Consider the following 14,261-nt stretch of genomic DNA (forward strand, 5'->3'; position numbering starts at 1 on the left):
ATAAAGTTGCAAATATTCTTAATTTAGGTGTAAATCGTGTCCTTGATTTTTCTTAAAATCACAATCATATTAATGAGCTAATTATAACATTTTAATCACTAAATTGGCTGATGGTGGAAAACAGTCAGAAAGTAAAAATAAAACAATATTCAGGTGGAATGATCAAGAACTACTGATCCCGTCTTTCCACTAACAGCTAAAAGGCTGATTTAGTTTGTTTGCCTAAGACGTTGTCTGAATAACAGTGAGACTGGTTTGACAACGTTTCCATGTAAAAATCCAACGGTGCATCTTTCTCAGAAAAGTAGTGCTTTTTTCTTCAAGTCACTCTGCCTCCACTTTGGCAGGCGCTTGAAGTCTGCGCGAGTCGTCCCGAGCAGGTTCTCAAAATCAACATCAGACAGGTAATCCTTAAATCAGAGCACAAAGGACAGGAAACAGTTAGGCTGACCTCTACTGTACGCTCTGTGTTAATACATCAGGCAACAAACTAGTTAGAACTGAATCACATCGTCTTTACTGAATCACATTAACAATAGAGGAATTCATAGAGAACGGGGTCCTTGACACAGACTTGTAATCGGCCCCTCCTCAAAAGTGGGCAGGCTGAAAAGAGGCAGTGTCTCTCTGATGTTATTTTGTGTCTGTAAGTCTTTGTAGTCATTTTGTGTCCCCTTACAGTGCTTTTTTGTATCTTTGTAGTCGTGTGTCTTTCTTGTCAATTTGTGTCTATTTGTAGTTATTTTGTGACTTTTTGAACTAATGTTTAGACTCTTTGTAGTTTTGTGACTACTTGGTGTCATTTTGTGTCTCCTAATACTCATTCTCTGACGTTTTGTATTCGTTCCGTGTTTCCTTGCAGTCTTTTTGTGTCTCAGTGAACATCTTAACTAATTGCGTGTTTGTGCTGTACTGTATTTCAGTGAAATGTGACCGTAGACTTTGTATGCTGTGCAGCTGTAATACTGAATAAACCACAAAACAAATACAAACATTAGAATGTATACACATAATGACTACTACGCTTTTGCAACATCCATAAATCTTCACCCACCTCTCTCAGGGTGGGGTCCACTCCCTGTGGCAGCTCACTGGGAGACTTGTTGATGAGGAGCTCCGGGTCCAGATACATCCCAGAGCCTCCAGCAGAGGGGGACATAGTGCCACCACCTGGGGATGACGGACTGAAGCCAGAGGACTGGGCTCTCTGGGTTGGCGGGCTGGTGGGAGTAGAGGGTCTGGGGGACAGATCACCTGTGTGGAACTGGTAGACTGGAGGGGAGCTTGTGGGGCCTCCTGGTGCCCTGTAACCACCTCCACTAACCCCACTGGGACTAGAGTTGAGATTAGAGTTGTTCAGATCCTGCAGACGTAGGATATGGGTTTGTGAAATCATATTTTTGGTAGATTTTTACATTACATTTTGGAGAAAAAAAAAAGTAAAATTGTAAATATTCACAGATTAGTAACAGTATTATTTAACAAATGATATACATTAGTCGTTATTACATTTGTGATATTAGTATATTTAGTCAATTAATGAAATGATTAGTGTCAATCAATCACTTACAACAGTGATCTGTGAGAGAGATGTTGGATCACTCAGCTTTTTTTTCATCTCCTCATAGGAGTTGCCTCCCTGTTGAGAAGATCAGTGAACCAGGATTGAAAACTCGTAAGCATGCAGGCTCGTCTTCATTTTCAAACAATCCATGAAATCATCCACATGCAACTGCAAGTTCTGTCTAATTTCTAAAATGATTTGTTCACGTGTGTGTGTCTCTCTTCAATTATCTGTGCTGATGTCATGGAAATGCACATTAATAATACCATTAATAATTATTGAATCATGCCGCATTACTGAATCAAAAGTGCCTCTCACTGAGATCAAAGAGCCCCAAAACATACTCACGCTCCACTTGTGAGGATCCCATGCATTGAACCAGCCGGTGAAGGTGGGCGGTTCGTATCCCTGTTTGACGACGAGGATGGGTGTGTCGGGGTCGCGGCCTGCAGGGTGCGACCTCAGGTACTCCTGAGCGCTGGTCCACGCCTCCTTGGTCTCATACTGGTTGGCTAAATGTCCAACCCACAAGAAAATCTGAGAAGAAAAATAAAGATTAAAAAAAAAAGAAAGTGTTTCTTAATCACGTAGCCTTTCCATAAAGTTGTCAGACACTTGGAATAACGGTCATATTATTCCTCCTCCCTTAATACTTGAGCAATTAAAAAAATTGTTGTCCGTATTAGTCACAGAAACATGGTAAAAGTATTGTTCGCAATATTTGAGAGGAAAATATTTAACTTATAACTCCACTAACGTTTCATACATTCAACAGTTGTAGTTGCTGATTATATTGCTTATTATTTTTAATTGGAAAATATATATATAAGTAGGAGCGAAGGTACATAGATGTCACGGTGTCAAAGACAGACACGATTCTCTTGATGGAGTCAGATGTAGCATTAAGTCCATTGGCAACTTTTGGTTTACTGTTTTCATATTTCAAAAATAAACAAGGAACATTTAAAAACACTTCTGTATTACACTGTAGGAACACTGAACACCTCCCCCATCCGCTTCAGGTCACAAAAGGCTATACAACTAAAAAGCATATCATGTGCTAATATATTGATACAAAATACATATAATTAAAAAAAATTCAATTAGCATTAGTATGTCTGCATGTTTCCATTCCGGGCGGAACTATTGGGTATTGATGGTTCCGCATTACGCGCTCCTGCGTGCACCTGGCCGTGACTTCCATACCGCAAACACACCAACCGTTGCAGCCCTAAATAAGCTTAGAATTTTATTTAATTATAATATTAATGCATTTTATTTGGTGGACACATAGTTCACTGCAAAATTTTGCAGTGAATAAAAAAAGTGAATAAAATATGCCAGTGTGAAGGGAAGATTTTGATTTGTTTTCGAAGTATTCTCAAAATTTCATCTCTTCATAAATGAGGTTCCACAACCGGCTTGTTTTAAAAAATATTTTTTTAATTTTTGCTTTTGAAGGACAGGTTGACAGAGAAATGTTGGGAGAGAGGGGGGGGGGGGGGGGGGGGGACTTTGACATTAACAAAAAGTCCTGCAGCTGGATTGAAACATTCCCAACAATGCAGATACATTCATCAGTCTGGAACTACTCAGCTACCAAAGTCTCTACAATGGCTATATTATTTCTTCTAATTTCCTAAACATTTTTAAAGAAGTAGATTTATATTTGCACTGATCGTGCCCCCCTGTACCGGGGGTTAAGCATATAAAGCTAATCTACTTCAGCTTTCCATGTGACAACACAGTCTATGTCTCCATCTAGTGGATGAACATTGGTACTGCATCCTTGTTAAAGGATTGAGCTGGTCCAATGGACCAATGGGTTGTGGGTTTCTTTATAAGGGAACATATATAAAAGGTCTTAATGATTGACTTTTTAAAACTATGCCAAAAACTGCTGTATTTAGATTGAATAGTGACGTGTAAATGAAATCAAGTTAATTTAACAGTTACCTAAGAACACTTCAAATGGTACAGATGGTACCTAACTGTACCCAAATGGCCAATTTGGAGTTTCTGCCTCAACATGCCTCAACTAAAACCTCTCCAACTTTGCTCAGCTTCCCTTTAATAGCATCAGTCTATGCACAGGCAATGTTCAGATGTTGTGTTATGGTTAGCTTTGGGGGGTTTTTTGGGACGCAAATGCATCATTCCAAATAGATATTCACTCTAAAAGTGTACAGTTTTGTTAAGCAAAAATTAAATCTCACATGTATGCTGTGTTTCCTCTTCATTTACTCTGACCCAGTAACATTTAAACACACTACTGCTTTATAAACATTAAATGTCACTAGTTGACTGGGACAGCAATTTCCCTCCCCTTGTGCCACCATAACTTGAAAAGAAAAAAGAAAGAAAAACTGTTGTATTGGATGCCTCTATGGCAGATAAAATATGATAAAGTTCTCTGTAGGGTTACCTCCCAGTGGAGAAAACAGGATTCAGTGCCGTACAGGCTGCTAACTTTATTCACGGCGGTATCCTCAGCCCAGACAGCCTAGAGTCCACCACTGCCTCTCACCTCTTCCCAAGTGTCCAGCAGCATGACATCCTCTTCGTCCAGGTCACACTGAGCGTAGTCATCCACCTCAGTCATCCTGAACCGACCGATCTGATTGGAGCATTCAAACAGACGGGGACTGTGAGGAGGCTCCTCCTTCTGCAGTCTGAAACAACAGAGAGCTCACATCGTCATTAAAACTGTGTAATCTGCTTTTTTTGTGTGTGTGTGTGTGTCTGTGTGCAGACTATATTTCAGATGACATTGGGGCATATTCCACTGACCTTGATATAAAAATAATCCATGGAGATTTAAGTGTAAGCTTATTACTATTTCAAAATATGATTAAAGAGCCTTTTGGACGAGTTCTGAGTCCTGGTTCATAGGTTGTTGTTATTGTTATTTTTAGCTTTATATACTGTAGTGAAGAGTAGAAAGAAAATATATAGACAACAACAAGGCTTGGTTGAAGCTCATAGTCATTAATATGTGGCTGCTGAACTATCGTTAAGCACGAAAAAACAACTAATTTCTCTTGAGATGGCAATAATAAACAAACAAAAGACTGATTCAAAGGTGTGATGATGCTGCTGTCCGTGCTTGCCTCTTGTCACTTGCATAGGGAGCCTTTCCTCCCAGTGCTACCCAGAATTCAGCTGGCTCCTGGCCCTCCATCACCACCTGCTTGTCCTGCTTGGACAGCACATCAGACATCGCTCTCCCCATCACCCTTTCATCCCCGCTGCAGCCCTGGAGACACACAGAAGCAGACATCAAACAAACAGGGACTTGTGCGAAAATGCAAACAAACAGACACAAAAAAAATCACATTTCCATTTGAGGCTTTTTCAGCTTCCATAACAAAGCACGTACCTTTCCATACCACAGGTAGCATATGTGGTCGGTCTTGAGCAGGAAGACGTCGTTGGTGTTGAGAGACGAGGCCCTCGCCAGCACTTCAGTGGCCTTCGTGTTCAGCTCGTTAGTCCCTCTGACCTGGAAGAGCCTGGCACCTTGCTCAGGGTTGACCACACCAGGTCGGCCGGTACCACCCTAAAGACACACAGACGCACAAACACACACACAAAGACATAATATACATGCAGGGATGTAGAGTGGACAATGCAGGATTCATGTCTTTATGATCATTTTAGCACTTTCCCTTTGAGAGGTAAAACAACTTGTATTGTACTGCAGTAATTATTCCTCCAGCTTTCAACTACAACTACAAAAACAAGATAAGGGTATTTTCAATTTGCATTTGGGCATTTGTAACCACCTAAAAGAAAAACAATGTTTAGTGAGAACATTTTGTACCTCAAAGATGATGAGTTTGCCTTTGAAAATAGCAAGGAAATGGCGAGGCTCCTTTCCCATGACCACCCTGACCTGGACCGGAGCTCCATTGTACTTGTTATCAATATTGACAGCCTGGTAGGCGCAAGCTGTGATCTCATCTTTAGTGGCATGACGGCCCTGGTGTTAGAAACATTAACTCATGTTAATACAGATATTTATTATTATTTTTATTCATCAGTGCCAGAAAGAGAAATATAAAAACAAGGAAAATATTCCTTCTGTGATGTCACTGACCTGCCACATGTAGAGTATGTACTGCTGCTGATTTGACATTTTATATGTGTACAGCACCAAGTAGCAGTCTCCTCCATAAAACTGTCCATAAGTATTTGGATTTACTTCGGCCACCTCCAAGTTCTCAATACGCCACACCTAACCCGGGTGTGAACATGAACAAAAATGTAAAGAAATATAATAATATCAATATAATGATAATTATATCTACCATTTTGTGTTTTTTTGTATTTTGGCATCAGACAAAGTTTCCTCACCTTAACATCTCCAGAGGCGTCGTCCACCATGCGCTGCTGTGCTGCCAGTTCAGGACGTGCGTGGAGCTCCATCACGTCAAACTTCACTTGTTCGACATTTGCTGTACGGGCCCAAAGTATTCAGTATTACACAAGACATAATATAATAAATATGTCTTAAAATTAAAAATAATAAACATTTGAAAAAACCCTGATGAAAACCCTGATGAAATGCAATTTTATTGTGAAAAGAAGCAGCTTGAAAATGTGACTTTTAAAACTATCCGACCCAGTTGTGCATTAACTCAAGGTTATGTGTCACGTTACCTATCTTTCCCATGCTGTAGGTGGAACCAAGACCCTGAGTTTGCCCTTTATCTCTCCAGGATTTGAACAAGTGCTTGAACATCGCTGACTCTCCCCCCTCCGTCATCACCTTCACACTGGTGCTGGATGGGTAGTTCTTGGCTTTGATGTAGCCCTGGTTGAAAAGTTGATAAATTGTTACTGTTCAACTCAGTGATCCTGGCAAAAAAAAGAACCATCATATTAAATAATTATAGAGTTTGATATATAGAAGTCTTTTAAGTAAACTCACCACTGCCCTGTTGAGAGCTTCTTGCCGCTCCTCCTTGGAGGCCTGCTTGCCTTTCCACACCATCACACTAGAGCCTCTCTGGTCCACGATGTAACAGTCCTGACAGGGAGAGAAAAAAAAAGAAACAATGAGCATGCATGCGCTCAAACAACGGTCTCTAAGGAACATGTTCAAAGGATGAAAGAGAATTACAGAGGAGTGCAGCAGATCTTGGGTTAGGGGCTGCGTGGCCACTTCTTGAACTACTAGATTCCCGCTATTTTCAAAAACGCTGGGGAGAAAGAAAAGGAGAGTGAATACAATGATGGTATTCAACATTCTCAACACGTTGCAGCAATGAGCCAACAGATCATCAGGTCCTTACTGGTAGAGTCTGACGCTGGTGTTCTGCACCTGGTCAGGTGTGTCATCAGGAATGGCCTCCCTCAGCTGCCCAGTTCTTTGGCCGAGCACCGCCATCATGACTTTCATGAGCTCTGGTGAGTCCTTCTCGTCTGATCCCTCCACCAAACCAATCTGAGCTCGGCCTCCTCTCTCCCTGTCCCGGATGTCCTGAGCCAATAAGACTGCCTGCAAACAAACACACATTATAGCTGTTTTTTGTATATGAAAACAAACATTAATGGTTACAGACTGGTCCAACTTCCACAGATCGAAAAAAGATAAAAATAAAAACAGCAGGTCTATTGCTATGACTGATTTGTTTCAACACAATGATTTTGGGCTAAATGTATATGATATTATGATTTTCAACACAACAACTCTATACCTGCAAGATAAATTTATTTTTAATTGCTGTCCCTACTTTTCTGCAATCTTGACAATTTTTTATTTATTTAAATTTTCCCAGATTTTGTTTGGAAGTAATTTGGTTACAACCAAATTACAAAACAGAAACAATCAAGTCCAATATAAATTTAAAAAAAGAAAACAAATATATTAGAATATTATGTTAATGTCTCAACCCCCATGTGGAAAAGTCATTTTGAAAGTTTTTTGTATTTCCTAATGGTGTAGCAACAAAATAAGTGCATATCTGCCCTTTTGTAACCAATCAGAGTGGAGGATTACCTTGAGCTTCTCTCTCCGGTTGCTCTGGGGGCCGTTCCACTGCACGATGGCTTTCCCCATATCCAGCAGGAATATATCTCCATTGTTAAAGCTGTTCCATGACACATCCACCTGCACAAATACACACAAACTTGTAACATGATGGAAATTATTATTATCATTATTCAAATGAACAGGACATGCTGTCATTAAACCAATAAAAAGAAAACAAATGTAAGTTAAATCTTAATTAAATACCACACATTCATTGAACTCGTCAGCCACTTAACACCTCCTTTGACAGCTATGGCAACAAGCACGGCATAATTTGTTTAAGAGGGAGTGCCCCCTTTAGCGTAGCTGAGTGAAGCCTGTGATAGCTCCAGTGGGAGGCACAGGGCAGGCAGCATTAATCCCTGTCATCGCCCTTTATAGTCTACTCTGCATACCTCTGCCGCTGTGACATGCTTCCTCCCTTTGACGTGCAGCAGTCGCAGGACGTTGTAGACGTTTGTGTCAACATGGTGAAAACCTGAGGCCACTCCACCCTTCTTGTAGCTGTGGAGATATCAGCACACTTTACCAAAGTTCAGCTGCAATAAAACAACTATGAAGAACACACATGAAGCAGGATTATTGCAAAAGCACCTGGCTACATTTATTATTTTGGTTATTTTGCAATTTAACCTCAGTGTTACATAACCGTGAAGCAAAAACACACAAAGAAAAGTTACAGCTGCCTCAACAAAACAAATTTTATTTGTGTCACAATTATTTTTATCCAGAGGGATTACTGTTGTAAATCATGTCTCAGGGAGAATACAGCATGCTTGTGTCACCACCCCTTTCTAGTTCACACACCACACCCTTCTGCTTTGACTCACATGAGGCCATTTTTGAAGTAGCTCCTGAACCTTGCAGACTCGTTGCCCTGCACCTCCCTGTGCTGGACCGGACTCCCTCCCAGGTGCTCGTCCAGCTGGGTGACGTAGATGGCCGCGGCACCTTGCTCGTCCTGAGAAGAGGAGTTTCCTATCCAGTAGTGGATGTCGGCCGACTGGCCTGAGCCCTTGTTCTGACTTATCTGGTGAAAGAAATACAGATTATATAAGACCAACATTTGTACACGCACTATCAAGGCATGTTTAGGTCACATGCCTCCGTCAGTGTTGAGCCTCTTGGGAAATCAGCCAGCTTTGTACTCACATAAAGAACAATGTAACAGTCTCCCTCAAAGAAGTTACCAAAGCCTTGAGCTGGAACGGGGACCATCTGCATGTTCTGAATGAGAAAACAACAAAGACATGTTAGATGTTATGAAGAATAAGACCAGTGTGACCAGTAACGTTCACACACATGGTAATATGATATTTGTTCAAGGGCTGACTTACATTGATGGTCCATATCTGCAGGCCTGGCTTTTGGCTGACATTTCTAAATGTGTCTGGATTGTCATCATTCATCATTCTGCTGAACTGAAACAAGCACACATGTAAGGCAAAAAGCAGCTGTTTAAATTACGCTATGTGTAAAGAAATATAAATATGTACAGGTGATTTATTCAATAAGACACATTTAAGGTAGGGGAGATTTATAAGCAAAAGTTATATAGAAACTTTTCATGTCAATATTGTACTTTTACTGCACCACAAATATTTGACAGCTATTACTTTGTAGATAAATGTTGTAGTTCCGCCTCAACTAACTATAAAATGTAATGATATAATAGATAATATGAACACCCACAAGGGCCCAATACTGCATTAGCAAGTAGCCTACTTTTTAAGAAGATCTTTCTACAAATAATTCAAGATTTTCACTTAAGAAATAGTTTTAATACAAGAATTTTACTTTTATAAAAGATTAACATAGAAGTTTATGTTGATAGGGTTAAGCAAACAATTTCTTGTTTACACATCAAGCATTTTCATTCATTAGGAGTTGTGTTTCTGGTTGAAGGATAGTCCAACACAATATCTCTTTTAGCTCTATTGTTGGTCTCCACCAACTCCTGCAGGAAATATGCTAAGTCTGCCATTTGGTGCATTAATGATGTGTTATAACATTTAACAGCATATTATGAATCAAATATTTAATTGCAACTCCTCCAGGGTTCTTCAACATAAAAAATATATCATTTTTGAAGCCTCCTACCCCTAATTGCTCAGTTCCCTATCTTTAGACTGGAAACAGATGTCTCCAAAGTGACAAGGGAACCATTTCAAAAAATTGGATCTGTGACAGCGAAACACTTCTTTAATGAGTGTCAGCTTGGCTCCGTAGCAACATACAAGTTCTGCAATCAGCGGTGCTTAAACACCTCTTGACTCAGATATCAGAAACAACAGCACTGATAAGCAAACACACTGTATCGCCAGCTGAGCCGAGAAAATATACAGGCTTAGTGGTGACACGTGGAAACAGGCTCGGTGGGATGCTACGCCGCCGGCAACATTTCATGAATGCAAATACAGGATCCATGCATGTATGATGTGATTGGCAAATAGCTTGGGGGGAACTGAGGTAGTTATTCTCCAGGGAAATATAGCAGCTATATTTTAATTTATTGGCTCACACATCTTTGCTCCAGGTGTAGGAATGAAATGCCTGACTGGGCAGTGATTGATGGAGAGGGTGGTTTTAAGGTGAGGCAGACCAGGTCAGCTGTACAATACCAGGATGTTAACCACACCCTTTATTAATATTATCAAGGCTCAGGTTTTCAAATAATCAGATAAAGAAGAGGTGACACACAAAGCAAACAGAAAAAGGGTTGAGATTTAAATAACATTCTAGGGCTTGGGCTAAAGTTGCAAAATCGTAATTCATTTGGTGTGTGAGTCCCAGGAAGACAGAGAGTCTGTGAGACTAAGTCAAACTCAAATTTTCAATATCTCACATATAATATAATTCATAAAGAGTTGCGGTTATATAGGTAGATTTAAGGCAAGATTATGTAGCCACCATTGCAAAAGTAACAATTAGGGGATAACTAAAAGTTGATTAAACATAGTGTAACTGTGGCCAAGTTTGCTAACATTAGCTAACATTAGCTGTTGGTCATACCAGAACAAGTGAGGCTGTTGCAGCTTAACTCCTTTTTTATTGCTTTTTTGTCTGCTTAAAGCTACCAAACTCTCTGCTTTGAGTACATGCTTTTAATTTGTCTAATGCCTAGTTCACATTACACGACTTGAGCGCTAGGTGTGAACTTTCTAAAGAAGTGAGCTGAAGGGCTTGCCTGTCTGTCTGGGATTCTGTCGGGGAGTTTCAGCCAATGAGTGCAAGCCACGGGTTGAGGGGACACCTGGGGAGGGGTCGCCTCACCTGTAGCCTGTGTGCGCTATGTGTTGCATATGCAGTTGTTGTTGTTGTTGCACCAAGGGGTTTGGGTGTGTGCATGACTAATAATAACCCATAACCCAGTGACTGATCTACATAGGGGAAATAGAAAAGACGTGTTGAAGCAGGCCACTATGTGAACTTGTGTGCTGACGACAACATCAACAAGCATGCCCACTCTACGCCGGTAACGTATTGTAGTTGACTCCTCCTGGTTAAAGATTTTGTAGAGTGGCGGCAATGGCCCCTTTTACACTTCCTACAGCCTACATCTGGGGCAATTTCTCTGACAATAATTATAGTCAATCTTTGCCTTCGTTTTCATCACAACCTGACTCCATCTTTTACAATTGTGACGATATTGCGCTGATGAAATTGTTACACAAACAGGATACAGAAACATAATGTGAAAACAGTAATAGCCGCACGCTGTTGGGACTGGTAAATATTCAAACGATTACAGCAATTACCTCACAAATAATTATGAAATGTTACGGCCAGAAGGCCAGAGAGGATTTTTTTCTGTTGCTTAAAAAACGTTCATCATCATGTTCCCCATCCAAACATGTACTAACCATTTCCTTTTTTTATCTGGGCAAAGGAGTGGCCACACCCATGCTTGTTCCGCATATCAAACTGTTACTAAAACAATAGTTTCCCTCAGTATGCACGTAATATTGATGATTTATTTTTTATGAAATACACCCTTTTATTATTTAGTTTATTATCTCAATTTCACTTTTAAAACCCTATATAATCTTTGAAAAATCTGGAGAAAACTATAACTTTACTGATTTTAATTGGTTTACTAAATGACGTCATTTGATGTACAAGATTTTGGCGGTAGTGGCAACTTCCTGTTGCCAAGGGAAGTTAACCATTGTGCTCTGCAATCTGATCCTGTTTAAAAGATATGAAAAACAAATAATTCCTGAAAAGATCAATATACCCCAGCGTTGCTTCTATTACTGCGACAGGAAAGACTGGTTCCACCTCAATCAACCTGCAGTGTTTATTGACACAATGAGCTTTGTCAGGGCTCTAAATACAGGCGAATTTGTTCATTTCTAATTCATATAACATGATGTAGGTTTCAAAACACAGCATGAGGTCTGTCTTAAAGATATTTTTTCAAAAAATATGACAATAAAGATGACTTTTGTTCCGAACTGCAGCGATTCAGAGAAATTAAATGGATAGACTGATGTTAAAAACTACTGGAAATAATCTAGAGAAATATGTCACCAAAATAAAAGAATGGAACTTACCTTGTGTTGTGTCTGGCGGAGTGAAGGCCTCGCTGTCTCCTACAAGTTGTGGAGGTAGATTAGTGAAATTATGTCTTTATGCACTAAAGTATCCGTGGGCTTTCCCTCCTGTGTGCTAACTGGAGTGAGTGTGTCAGAAAGGGCTGGATGTATTTGTCTCCACACCCAAGTTTGAACACACCTGCAATTTCCTGCCTCAATATTTACACTACAACCACCATCATACGCCTCTCCTTGCATTGTTTCCCAGCCCCCATCTAAAATAAAGGGTGTTTTAAAGAGGACATTCTGGCTCGCTGTAAGGATGAATGTCAAGACACCTGACAAAACCATCTACAATACCTGAACTGAGATGGACTCAAGCCTCCCTCGAGGTCCTGATTGTGCTTGCAGCCAGGAGTTGTGTTTATGTTCGGCTGAGCCCTCAGCAGCACAGTGGGCATTACAGGGGCCACTTGACACCAATTATTCATTCAACAACTGTTACAACTAGCAGATGGGGGAATTGGACTCAAGGAGCTCTGAGTGGTATTGGAAAGGAATCAGAGACTTTCTGTGGCTAAGTCTCTCATTCTGTGCCTACTCACATGGACACTCGAGGAGAAAACGCTTGACATTATTGAAGGTTTGCAGCTCTGGGCTTTGATCCCCGACAAAGGAGGCATTGGCAGCTTGTACTAACATTTGTTTGGTAAATGTGGAGAAGTATTAACATGCTGTATCCAAAGTGATTTGCTCAATTTTTTTGAAGTATTAGCCAAAAAGAGAGTCCTTGCAGTGTGTGGATGTTTATCCGTAGTAAAACAATGCATTGTATGTAAAGAAACAGTAAAAAATAAACTGTGGGCGAGCTGCTTTTACAGCTGAGGATAACCTTGAAACCAATTTGCTTTAACCCTACATAAAGCTTCAAACACTGCTTTCTTGCATTGTGTGAACAATCTGTAAACTTATAATGCAGCGAGTGCATGAATCATGAATGAGGCTCCCTGCTGATGTTTTCTGTTCAGGGCTACATCTATTACATTTGTCTTTGTCTTATTTAGTTCACACAATCCCTGCCTGGGAATCTGAAAACAGAGTTGTTACGTAACTACCCTTGTTTTCTTGTTAACCAACAGCTTCAAGTCAACAGGCTGGGAGTTTTTCTTACCTTCGACCACGGCTTTTCATTTTTAGATTCAATCCTGGACTCCATCATGAAAATATGATTATTTCCACAACATGGTGGATTTCACTCCCCACATATCTGAAGGACGAATGGAAAATAAAGAGGAAAAAAAAAAACACCACAAGAGTTCTTCAGGCTTGAACAATAAGCTCTGTAATGCCTAATCCACTGCTGCAGTTAAAGTGGCTGCTACGTAAGCAGAAGCGGAAAAGTTCACATCAAGATATCACATGAAGCTTAGGTCCTCTTGGTTGCACATTAACCAGTTCTATCCATATTATTAATGCACCTGCAGATCATATAACCCAACAGACAATGGAGCTTGGTCAGTAAGTCAGTAGTGTCCCCTTGTGCTCAGTTAATGTTTGTGGCCTTGAATGCAACGCGCATAATAAGGCACATTATACTTGTCATTTAGCATTTGGTGATTTCATTTTTGATTACCTAAAATATGTTTATTGCATTATTAAACTTTAAGCACTTTAAGGACCTAAAACAAACACAATTACATGACAACTGAGCAAACTCCATCTGCTGACGAAGATCATGAGATAGGATCCAAAGCTCCAGACCAGCTAGTGATTGAACCTCATTAGTGGGTTTTGTCAAGGTTAAGAAGGAACTTTGAACCTCAAACTTGTGACAATTCAAAAAAATAATCCTGTTTAGATGTAAAATGCAATGTGAAATATAAAACAAATCAGCCATGCATCAGATTTTCTAGCCACTAGGGGGCAGCAGAAACAAGCCGTGAACAAAACATTGACATATAATTTCCTCTTAAGTTGATTGTTAGCCAACAGTTGTTATTTACACAGCCAGGTGACATGGAGCAACATTATCACGCATTTGAGGTAGAATTTCTGACTATCTGGTGAATGTTTTTTCACTGAAGATAGTAGACACTAAATGTTGGTGGGATTCTTAGTTGAT

At 40.1% G+C, this 14,261-nt stretch overlaps 1 protein-coding gene across 2 annotated transcripts; it reads right to left on the reverse strand.

Moving 5' to 3' along the window:
* Positions 1–32: 32 nt before the first annotated feature.
* vill (villin-like) lies at positions 33–13,555 on the reverse strand. 2 transcript variants are annotated; one of them, XM_054622606.1, is made up of 21 exons: positions 13,311–13,555; positions 12,158–12,196; positions 8,939–9,022; positions 8,754–8,828; positions 8,432–8,631; positions 7,997–8,105; positions 7,569–7,679; positions 6,862–7,067; positions 6,690–6,768; positions 6,498–6,596; positions 6,227–6,380; positions 5,921–6,021; positions 5,664–5,801; positions 5,388–5,546; positions 4,944–5,123; positions 4,675–4,820; positions 4,092–4,236; positions 1,913–2,101; positions 1,571–1,639; positions 1,055–1,363; positions 33–410 (listed from the first exon to the last, which is right to left on the reverse strand). In XM_054622606.1, the coding sequence occupies exons 1-21, from the start codon at positions 13,356–13,358 to the stop codon at positions 297–299; spliced, it is 2,754 nt and encodes a 917-aa protein (XP_054478581.1). In that variant the 5' UTR covers positions 13,359–13,555; the 3' UTR covers positions 33–296. The 2 variants fall into 2 exon arrangements, with proteins under 2 accessions (XP_054478581.1, XP_054478582.1); XM_054622607.1 differs by lacking the exon at positions 1,571–1,639.
* Between the last annotated feature and the right edge of the window lie 706 nt (positions 13,556–14,261).

This window comes from Anoplopoma fimbria, chromosome 21, assembly GCF_027596085.1.
Source record: "Anoplopoma fimbria isolate UVic2021 breed Golden Eagle Sablefish chromosome 21, Afim_UVic_2022, whole genome shotgun sequence".
NCBI classification, from domain to species: Eukaryota; Metazoa; Chordata; class Actinopteri; order Perciformes; family Anoplopomatidae; genus Anoplopoma; species Anoplopoma fimbria.